At 45.2% G+C, this 12229-nt stretch overlaps 1 protein-coding gene across 4 annotated transcripts in view; it reads right to left on the bottom strand.

The window, feature by feature from the left end:
* The window catches only part of SLC27A6 (solute carrier family 27 member 6), a 195749-nt gene that overhangs the window by 182010 nt on the left and 1510 nt on the right, over positions 1-12229 (bottom strand). For all 4 annotated transcript variants that reach the window (XR_010250359.1, XR_010250365.1, XM_063964254.1 and 1 more), the window contains exon 2: positions 4245-4454. Coding sequence is in view for 2 of the 4 variants with exons in the window: in XM_063964254.1 (XP_063820324.1) it covers positions 4245-4454 (210 nt within the window). In the remaining 2 variants the exon portion in view is untranslated. The remainder of the gene's footprint in view (positions 1-4244; positions 4455-12229) is intronic.

Raw genomic sequence — 12229 nt, 5'->3', positions numbered from 1 at the left:
GAGCAGGTTTTCATCCAGGATGTCTCTGTACATTGCTGCATTCAACTTTTCCTCTATCGTGATTAGTCTCCTAGTTCCTGCCGCTGAAAAACATCCCCACAGCATGATGCTACCACCACCATACACTGTAGGGATGGTATTAGCCTGGTGATAAGCGGTGCCTGGTTTCCTCCAAACATGACGCCTGGCATTCACGCCAAAGAGTTCAATCTTTGTCTCATCAGAACAGAAAATTTTGTTTCTCATGGTGTGATAGTCCTTCAGGTGCATTTTGGCAAACTCCAGATGGGCTGCTATGTGCTTTTTACTCAGGAGTGGCTACCATCTGGTAGTGATGAGCGGGTTCGGATCCTCGGGATCTGAACCCGCCCGAATTTCACCTTTTTTTGCACGGGTCCGAGCTACTCGGATCCTTCCACCTTGCTTGGTTAACCCGAGCGCGCCCGAACGTCATCATCCCGCGGTCGGATTCTCGCGAGATTCGTATTTTATATAAGGAGCCGCGCGTCGCCGCCATTTTTCACTCGTGCATTGGAGATGATCGTGAGAGGACGTGGCTGGCGTCCTCTCAGTTTCTATGTTCAGTGGGCTGCAAATATCTGTGCTCAGTGTGCTGCAAATATCTGTGCTCAGTGTGCTATAAATATCTGTGCTCAGTGTGCTGCAAGTGCAAATATCTACGTTCTCTGCCTGAAAAACGCTCCATATCTGTGCTCAGTGTGCTGCAAATATCTGTGCTCAGTGTGCTAATTGCTTTATTGTGGGGACTGGGGACCAGCAGTATTATATAGTAGGAGGACAGTGCAGAGTTTTGCTGACCAGTGACCCCCAGTATTATACGTTCTCTGCCTGAAAAACGCTCCATATCTGTGCTGCATTATAGTATATAGTAGGAGGACAGTGCAGAATTTTGCTGACCACCAGTATAACTATATATATAACAGTACGGTACAGTAGTCCACTGCTCTACCTCTGTGTCGTCAAGTATACTATCCCATCCATACCTGTGGTGCATTTCAGTTTTGCACAGTTTGCTGACCACCAGTATATAATATATAGCAGTACGGTACAGTAGGCCACTGCTCTACCTACCTCTGTGTCGTCAAGTATACTATCCATCCATACCTGTGGTGCATTTCAGTTTTGGCACAGTTTGCGGACCACCAGTAAATAATATATAGCAGTACGGTACAGAAGGTCACTGCTCTACCTACCTCTGTGTCGTCAAGTATACTATCCATCCATACCTGTGGTGCATTTCAGTTTTGCACAGTTTGCTGACCACCAGTATATAATATATAGCAGTATGGTACAGAAGGCCACTGCTCTACCTACCTCTGTGTCGTCAAGTATACTATCCATCCATACCTGTGGTGCATTTCAGTTTTGCACAGTTTGCTGACCACCAGTATATAATATATAGCAGTACGGTACAGAAGGCCACTTAGCTTAGTCACACAGCTACCTCATTGCGCCTCTTTTTTTCTTTGCATCATGTGCTGTTTGGGGACTATTTTTTTGAAGTGCCATACTGTCTGACACTGCAGTGCCACTCCTAGATGGGCCAGGTGTTTGTGTCGGCCACTTGGGTCGCTTAGCTTAGTCACACAGCTACCTCATTGCGCCTCTTTTTTTCTTTGCATCATGTGCTGTTTGGGGACTATTTTTTTATTCTGCCATCCTGTCTGACACTGCAGTGCCACTCCTAGATGGGCCATATGTTTGTGTCGGCCACTTGGGTCGCTTAGCTTAGTCATCCAGCGACCTCGGTGCAAATTTTAGGAATAAAAATAATATTGTGAGGTGTGAGGTGTTCAGAATAGACTGGAAATGAGTGTAAATTATGGTTATTGAGGTTAATAATACTATGGGATCAAAATGACCCCCAAATTCTATGATTTAAGCTGTTTTTGAGGGTTTTTTGTAAAAAAAACACCCGAATCCAAAACACACCCGAATCCGCCAAAAAATTTTCAGGGAGGTTTTGCCAAAACGCGTCCGAATCCAAAACACGGCCGCAAAACCGAATCCAAAACCAAAACACAAACCCCGAAAAATTTCCGGTGCATATCACTACCATCTGGCCACTCTACCACACAGGCCTGATTGGTGAATTGCTGCAGAGATAGATGTCCTTCTGGAAGGTTCTCCTCTCTCCACAAAGGAATGCTGTAGCTCTGACAGAGTGACCATCAAGTTCTTGGTCACCTCCCTGAGTAGGGCCCTTCTTCCCTGATCGCTCAGTTTAGATAGCCGGCCAGCTATAGGAAGAGTACTGGTAGTTCTGAACTTCTTCCATTTACGGATGGTAGAGGCCACTGTGCTCATTGGGACCTTCAAAGCAGCAGATATTTTTTTGTACCCTTTCCTCAAATTTGTGCCTCAAGACAATCCTGTTCTACAGACAATTCCTTTGACTTCATGCTTCTTTTGTGCTCAAACATGCACTGTCAAGTGTGGGACCTTATATAGACAGGTGTGTGCGCGCCTTTCCAAATCATGTCCAATCAACTGAATTTACCACAGGTGGCCTCCAATTAATCTGTAGGAACATCTCAAGGATGATCAGTGGAAACAGGATGAACCTGAGCTCAATTTTGAGCTTCATGGCTAAAGGTGGGTACACACTAACAGATATATCTGCAGATCAATTGATCTGCAGATATATCTATGGACGGATCAAGCAGTGTGTTCAGCATACACACTGCTCGATCCGTCGGGGACTGACGTCATGAACTGGGCGGGCGTGTACATACACCCGCCCAGTTCACCTGAAATCACCGCCGGGCGCCGCAGCATGTGTACGGGCGGTCGGCCGACCGCCCCGTACACACACAGCAACGCGCCAATATATCGGTAGATATATTGGCCGTCGGCTGTGCTGCGGGGCCGACGCGATACGTCTGTGAACGACTGTGAACTATGACTGAACGACTGGCCGACGGTCCCGCGATATATCGGCTGTTCAAGAGAACGGACGATATATCGACCAGTGTGTACGGGCCTTTAGGCTGTGAATATTTATGTACATGTGATTTCTTAGTTTTTTTATTTTTAATAAATTAGCAAAAATCTAAAAAAAAAACCTTTTTCACGTTGTCATTATGGGGTATTTTGTGTAGAATTTTGAGGGAAACATTAATTTATTCCATTTTGGAATAAGGCTGTAACATAACAAAATGTGGAAAAAGTGAAGCGCGGTGAATACTGTCCGGATGCACTGTAATTCAGAGAAACACACAAACCCAATGGTTTATGTACATATCTGATGGGACAAGATCTGCGTATGGCACATGTTGCACTGTGCATGTGCAGGTCTCATTCCGCAAGACAGCTAGTAGTGCAGCCTAAGACGCAGAATGATTGACATGCTGCAGCTGTTTGGGGGCGGGGAAGGGGCGTCCATGGCCACGATGTGCTTCCTAGGGTGCTGAAACCAGTGTTGGATGCAGTTTCACTGGCTTCAGCAGCGTGAATTCTCCGGTCAACCCGATTAACATGAGGATAACTCAGATGACCGATGTCCATGCAGATGATCCAAAGCTGCGTCTTTTGCGTGCAGCAGCAGATCAGAGAAGAAGTCGTTATGAGACATCTAGTTACACAAGAAGTATCCTGCAGGGGATCCGGTCTGAAGATCGACAGTGTCTAGGTCGACAATGTTTAGGTCGACCAATATAGGTCGACAGTCACTAGGTCGACATGGATGGAAGGTCGACAGGGTTTCTAGGTCGACATGTGCTAGGTCGACAGGTCTAAAGGTCGACATGAGTTTTTCACATTTTTTTTTCTTTTTTAAAAATTTTTCATACTTAACGATCCATGTGGACTACGATTGGAACGGTAAAGTGTGCCGAGCGAAGCGGTAGCGGAGCGAAGGCACCATGCCCGAAGCATGGCGAGCGAAGCGAGCCATGCGAGGGGACGCGGTGCACTAATTTGGGATCCCGGTCACTCTACGAAGAAAATGACACCAAAAAAAAAAAAAAAATCCTCATGTCGACCTTTAGACCTGTCGACCTAGCACATGTCGACCTAGAAACCCTGTCGACCTTCCATCCATGTCGACCTAGTGACTGTCGACCTGTAGTGGTTGACCTAAACATTGTCGACCTAGACACCGTCGATTTGATGAACCACACCCATCCTGCAGCATTATAATATTTTAGCAAAGCTGCCGCATACAAATACGTAATACATGTGAGCGACACAGCTAGCCACTTGTGCCCAGTACAAAGTCTTACCTGTAGTCCCTGACGTGAAAATGAACAGAGTTGCAGCATTTGTGCTACTGACGAAGCGCAGGTGTAGCGGCACAGGTTCATCGGATACAGTTTCCAATTTGTCTATGATAGTATTTACACCTGGGAGAGTGGTTTCTTTAGCCATTGCCCAAACTGCGATGCTGTCTTCCTGTAGGCTTGGCAGAATTTCTTCTAATGATTCAAGCATATCTTGTAAAAAATAAAAATAACAGTTTTTGAATTATACAATATTAACAGTAAAAACAATTCACAATAATTATGTATTTACCTGGTAATAACTGTAAACAAAGGGAGTGACAAACATAAATGTACAAAGGTTTTAGTGACAAACATACACATTGGAGACATGTCTCATGCCAATAAAACTACGGTAAGCCAATGCTAATGCGGTATGTAGTTCCAACAGTTCCAAACATTTCATGGCAAACATGAAAAGGCAAATACCAATACCCCTTTCAGATATATGACCTGGGAATTTCCCTGCTCAGACCCGGGATTTTCTTTTCAGCAAAAACCCTGGTTTTTGTTCGAGACCCCCTTTCACACTACTCCACAGTCCCGGGAAATTCCCGGGTTGGCCCCTTTCAGACATAAGCTGTTTTTTCCAGTTTTGAAGGCAGTGTCATCATTTTAAGGGGACAGTTTGCAGGCACACAATAATAAGGTCATGCAAAGGGGGGCATGAGGCATGATAAACAGAATGGCAGTCTCTTCACTGGCACCCTCTGGCACTGGCACACTTCTCTGCACAGCTCTGTGTTCCTCTCATGTGTGGCGTCTGTCCCTCTCTGGCTGATGATGTCATTAGCAAGCATCAGGTGGCCCTTCCTGGCCAATTAAAACAGTTTACATGCGGCCAGAGAGCAAATTCCCGGGTCGCGTCATTCAGGCTTAACCCGGGAAGCCAACCCGGGAAGAAAGACCCGGTAAAAACCCATGTCAATTGCAAGGGTTGGCGACCCACGAACACGTTTCAGGGTTGGTGCCTTTCAGACATATCAAAATCCTAGGTTGATGTGCATTCATGTGCAAAAACCCGGGATTTTGGAGTATGTCTGAAAGGGGTATTATTACCCCCGACTTTCTAGTATGACTCTTCTCTTACTCTTGCTCCTGCTGTACTGGTGTTTGCAGCTATTCATTAATAACCTAAATGCGTTTCTCCCAACATGACCCATTCAAGGAGGGACAAGATGCTCCATTCTTGGACTTCCCTCTTTATGATTGCCAAAACCTGTGCTGAACTACAGTAGTTTATTGATTTAAAAAAAAAAAAAGGTTTTCAACACAAGTGACAGCAAGAATAAATTAAGAGGGAAGTCCAGAGACAGAGCATTTTGTCCCTCCTGGAATGCATCATGTGGGGGGGTATGTTAGTGCATACACTGCCTTCCATACTTTGAAACCCAATTGTAACAGATCAGGAAGGAACGCTGTTCTGTTTGTCAGTAATTGGTAAATTGGGCTGTGAGTGACTGCAGGAGGCATTACATTTCCTGATTAGAAGCATAAGTGGTTAGTTAGCAAGTGTTCTTGGTTTGAGCTAGAGGAGGGACCAACATATGAGGCTATTCATTGCACACCAGTATTGTCAATGTAACTGAAGCCTTCCATTTAAACACTTGCTTCTCTAACAACAGTTTACATGACATCAACTCAGCTAAACCTTTATAAAAATGTTGTTGTGTTGTCATTTTGATATGTTACACTATGGTGTCTGCACCTATTGAGTCTGAATCTGATGCCTTATGTGGCCGCGTATGGAATGTGGATAATATGGTGACGGAATGTCACCCTACTTTTGTCCAGTCACCATAGCAGCCATCATCATTAGTACCCCATGCTGAGTGCAAGACATTCTTCTAAAATAGGCATCCCCTCAACATACATACGACTCCGAATAGGACGCAAGATTGCCAGCCTTTGCCCTGTTCACATCCCAAAATACCAAATTTACGTATGGAGAGAAATGGCCAAGATCCATCAGACTCATAATCTCCCAGAGATATTGAAAGATGCAAGTTTGCTAGAGTGCCTGCATTGCTGGATGCTGGTGTCAACTGAGCTGTAGGCAAATCAGAATCAGGCCCGAATCAGTCCTACATGAGAAATGGTTGAGCAAAGCTTTGTGTTTGTGATGCATGATCTATGTTCTAGTGAGTGATAGACACTAAAAGCATCCGATTGGTTTCTATGGCTCAGAGCAAATATTGCACCTATATTAATAAGCTCTAAGCTCTTCATCCCTTAATAGGTAAAACCATGCTGATTCCAGAGAGCTGGCCACAGGAGCACCATGTCACTGGGCAGGAGAGGTTTCCTTGCTGGGTAAAAGCTGCCCATATACACTATTATAAAATATCTACAAATAAAAGTATCTAAAGGACAGGAAACATGTAGGTGAGCCTTATTTACAAAGCTGAATACCCCTAAACATCTTGGTTTTCTAATGGTGCTTAGGAATAGCCAGCCTGGCGTATATCGGTGTGCACGTCTACTTCTGCACTTAGACAAAACGTCTTTAGACTAGTGCTGAGAAGTAGAAAATGTAAAGAGACACGATGTCCAAAATGGTACAAGTCCTGGCAGTTTACGTGATGTGTTTAATTTGCCGGGTGTCGGAATCCCGTCGGTCAGGATACCGACTCCGGAATCCCACCAGCTGACAATACCGTCAGCAGGAATCCAAGCGCGACATGGCTATTCCCACTCATGGGTGTACACGACACCCATATAGTGGGAATAGATCCTGTGGCGAGCACAGCGAGCCACCGAGCCCGCAAAGGGACTATTCCTGCTCACCCTGCTGCCGGCATTCTGGCGGGCGGGATTCCACTGTCGGGATATTGACAGCCGGCACCCCATCCGCCTGTAAAACATACTGGGGGAGATTCAAATGTTTGAAAAGTCAGTTGGGAGTTAGTTTTTTCCTATCTAATAGACAGGAAAAAACAGACACCCAACCGACTTTTCAGACATTTGAATCTCCCCCACTGAATCCCAATTTACAACCACCACTAACATGAAATACATTTCTACTAAAATAATGCTAAGTTTAACCTTAAACATGAGTTAGGGAACACTGTGGTTGTTTGGATTACATGTGGCATGTGTAAAGAATAATATTGCTAGAAGTCTACCTAGAAATTTAATTTTCCACTCTGTGCCCGATTCTAATTTATACAGAGCTGCAGGGAAGCGGCTGTGCAATACCATACAACTAATATTCTAATTCTGCAGGGGGCGTCTCTAGGAAAAAATCCTCCTGCCAGCTTCTGTGATCCGAGTGCTGCATCCAAAGACTCTGCGTCGGATCACCGTCACTACCATAAGTAGCGACAGTCGCAACCCTCAGCCAGCCTGCGTGAGCCGAAGCTTGCTCAGACTGGCCGTCAGAACTAGCCAGCTGAGTCCAGAAAGTCTGTGTCTGACGATGCAGACCCTGGTCTCAGCATGCCTACAAAACCGGTGGAGACAACCCTGTTTTTTAGAACGGTCCTGGGTGCCGCTCCTGCTCCGTCCCCCAAATACTGCAGCATTTCATGCTGTGGCTAAGGGGGACTGTGAGCGATCACACAAGACCAGTTCTGCCCTTGCGCAGAACGGATCCTGCACATGTGAAATTCCCCAACCATCGGATTTGTTTGTATGTAAACTCCCATGGTTTACGTACAAATCCGAATAAGGCCCTCTGTTATTTCATCTAATGACACCTATGCAAAATTAGAGACCATTGCAATGTATAAGAAGGTGCACTGGCGCTTCGCCTTCTCCGTTCTTTGCAAGGAGCTTCCTCACTCTGCTCAACTTCTCCATTCCTCCTGTGTCCCCCTGCAATTAATTCCACTCTGTGGCTCAAAACAATGCGCTTTGGCAGAAAACTTGTAACGCTCCTGTCAGGACAAAAGCTGAGGTTTCCTTGCACAGTGAGTGACGCACTGTAAACATCTTTTACTGATCTTGCCTGATCTGTACCAGCCAATCAGGTGAATAACTATCTATACACCTGTACACCTGTGCTGTACACCTGTGCTGTACACGTGGCTGGTCACTGCACATTCACTTATATTGCTTCCACTTTTCCTTCAGACTGTAAAACCATGTATAAATGCAAACACTTTTATATTTTTGGGCTGTGTTGTTTCCATAGAACAATAATATTGAGATACCTGTATAGCTGTATGGAACATAGAATTTATTATTGGACCTGATTACCTACTGGCACATTTTTACCTATTCTTTTGTATTTCTGCTATTGTCCACATGAACATTGAATTCTACCTGAAGTACAGGCTATTATTTCAATACTAATCGTACTTTGTACCTGAAGTATTTCACAAAGATGTACTGCCATTTATTATGTACTGCCATTTATTTATTCAGCTACTTGTACAATAATATTGACACTATTACAAAAACAGCCCTCTAGAAGGGATGGCCATCATCGATGATTTATGGCCGATGTAGAATACTTTGGCCATCGATGGGGGGTACTCAGATAGTTTCCCTCCATTGATGGCAAGGCATGCCAAATTTTGTATTTATATTTTTAACGAGATGCTGGGACACAGAGCATAGCTCTGCCCCCCAACAACCAGGAAGCACCTGCCCTGTGTTCTGATGGGACCACGGGCCACTCAGTGATAAAACAGGGAAGACATCAGTGGAAACCATCGAGGGTCGTCCACGGCATAGTTGGCAGCCATCAATGGTTGTCATATCGCCGGCGATGGTAACGATCAATGGCAACCATGCCGATAGCTATCCCTGCCTTCTAGTACATAGACACCATTTGGCAAGTAAGGTACTCTAGTATTGAGGATGCCTGATGTGAAGCAGCATGCATCATGGTTACACCACTGCTGTATGCAGCGCCATTAAACGGTAATAGCCACCAAACTGCTTCATACAGAGTGTTGAGGATTGGACTAATATTATTTGTTCCAATGCTTGGGACACATTTTGTTATAGAGTCTCCCTCATAAAATATATGTTTCATACACCCTCCTATATTATGCTAGTGCAAACCTTGTTCTCCAGGCACCCTAACAGTCCAGGTTTTAAGGATCTTCATGCTTAAGCATAGGTGACTTATTTAGTACCCCAGTCAGTTTGATTATACCAACTGTGCACAAGCAAGGAAATCCTTAAATCTTGGACTGTTAGGGTACCTTGAGTACAGAGTTTGGGAAACCGTGTACCAGTGTAACATAGGTCCATGTCTGCCAAATACTACTCTCTCTGCATGTATGTGGGGTCGCTTTTTGTTCTCTCATACAGTGCATGACATTCAGTGAGCACAGGAACAGGGCGTCCCCTGGCTGAGGCCCTGAAATACAGTGAATTAACCCCCTCACATCAGCTTGTGGCAATTTCTTGGAAACAAGCATATATTTCTGCACTATTTTGGAATGCATTTAATAATATATTAGGTTTCTTCATTAAAAAGTTTATTCTTACTGTAGTGAATATAATAACTAACACAAAAGAGGTTTTACATAACATTTCCAAGAGTGTTCATTCAAAAGTTGTCTAGCCAGAATACAATGCATGTAACCATGTATGACGTGGTATCCGTTCACATGGTCGACCATGTTATGGTCGACAGTCATTAGGTCGACCACTATTGGTCGACATTGACATGGTCGACATGGACACATGGTCAACACGTGAAAATGGTCGACACATGAAAAGGTCAACGTGAGTTTTTTAACTTTTTTTTCTTTTGGGGAACTTTTCCATACTTTACGATCCACATGGACTACGATTGGAACGGTAAAGTGTGCCGAGCGAAGCGAAGGCACCATGCCCAAAGCATGGCGAGCGAAACGAGCCATGCGAGGGGACGCGGTGCACTAATTGGGGTTCCCAGTCACTTTACGCAAAGAACGACAACAAAAAAAAGTTAAAAAACTCATGTCGACCTTTTCACATGTCGACCTTTCATGTGTCGACCATTTTCATGTGTCGACCATGTGAATGTCGACCAATAGTGGTCGACCTAATGACTGTCGACCATAACATGGTCGACCATTCATACCGGAACCGTATGACGTCAGAGCATGCTCAGCTAAACCTGCAATGTCATCTTACCATCCTGTGCAGTCAGTAAAAAAGGGATTCAGGACCTTATTCAGTAAGGATTGTAAATTCTGATAAACATCACAATTTACAATCCTTTTGCGCGCATACTGGGGGCCGCCCATCGCAGGGCAAGGCCACCCAGCCAGCATGCAAACTCCCGCCCAGTGATGCGATTATGCTGAAAATGCGACTGAGCCACAATTTCAGCGTGATCGCCGAAATTGTGGATGCCTCCAGCCGGCACAGCCTGGCTGCAACGGCAGGAGACCCGCTGCCATTTTTCACATTGCACGTTCACATTCACGATAATACCCACACCACTCCCCCCATTCACGGCGCTACACCTCTGTTTGCCCAATGTCACCCCCGCAATGCTCCGTCTTGGAAACGGAGCGTTGTCACCCTGCAAATGCCTCTGCCTGTCAATTAGGCAGAGGCGTTTGCAGTTAATGCTAACCATTAACATTAACTACACACGCACACGCAATTTGCGATCCAACCTGAATTAGACCCTTAGTGCGGTTTTACAAAGTGTTCTGTCAGTGAACAATAAGGTTAATATACAGCAGTTGCCAATTGTGCAGGGATAAAGATTTCTGTCAAACGTGGTGAAGCAGTGGGTCCTCAGGATCTGGCATGGCATACTGTAACTCAAGTGCTCCACAGTTGTAGCTGAACTACAATACCCAGCCTTCCCAATAATTAGCTGTTGTAATCTTGGTGTTGTTACATACTGTACTTTGAAAATGTAAATCAAAGTTGTGGTGTCAGACTGAGCAACGAGAACAAATTCCATATCAAGCAGTATAAGCATTTGATACTTATTGGTTTCACTTTCATACTTTTCCTATGCATGTTATACACTTCCAGATAGTTAAGCCCCCTTCATTGGAAGTCCTTCACCCAGCCTCCCACTGTTTCTGGAATGTATACATCAGTCCACATGGATGGGGAGAACTGTCAGCTCTGTATGACCTAACCCAGAGGTTCTCAAACTCGGTCCTCGGGGGCCCACACTGTGCATGTTTTGCAGGTCTCCTCACAGAATCGCAAGTGAAATAATTAGCTCCACCTGTGGACCTTTTAAAATGTGTCAGTGAGTAATTAATACACCTGTGCACCTGCTGGGTTACCTGCAAAACATGCACTGTGTGGGCTCCCGAGGACCGAGTTTGAGAACCTCTGACATAACCCATCACAAGTGTGTATTAAACACAACAGCATCATCCCCCAGTCACAAGCTGCATCCACGATTTCCAAACAGAGTGACACATTAAGGTGTGTGGGTGCTTCTATCAATAAAAGTGTCAATAAAGCATGCTAGTGATGTTATTAAAAGTTTGTGCAAATACTGCCAGCACGACAAATGTATTATACACATTATATTACCCACAGTTCATTTTATGCCACACCATTTATTACCCAATTTACATATGCCACAATGTCCCGTTTGCCCTGTTGTTAACCCAGCCCAGTGAGCAGGGATTAAACCTCCAGCCTATTTCTCACTGTCAGCTATCTCCACTCCTGTGTGCCACTGTGGAGAAAGAGAGGCTGAGATGTGGCAATTGTGACAGAGCCCGAGTGGGGGTCCCCCACCAAAATAAACTGGGAGAGGTGGGCCTATCTAGAATGCAATACATACTATTTACCAGCAGACAGAATGCCGGCTGTCAATATCCCGACAGCGCATCCCATCCGTCAAAATGCCGGCAACGGAGCGAGCACTAAGAGTCCCCTTGCGGACCCACTGTATGGGTGTCGTGGACACCCATGAGTGGGAATAGCCTGTAGAGCCGGGATTTCGGCTGTCAGGATTTCAGCGTCGGTATTCTGAACGCCGGGATCCTGACAGCTGGCATTTTAACTACAACCCAACA

Source organism: Pseudophryne corroboree, chromosome 1 (genome assembly GCF_028390025.1).
Source record: "Pseudophryne corroboree isolate aPseCor3 chromosome 1, aPseCor3.hap2, whole genome shotgun sequence".
NCBI lineage: Eukaryota > Metazoa > Chordata > Amphibia > Anura > Myobatrachidae > Pseudophryne > Pseudophryne corroboree.
Note: the sequence above shows the minus strand (reverse complement) of the source record. Positions and strands in the feature narration are given on the sequence as shown.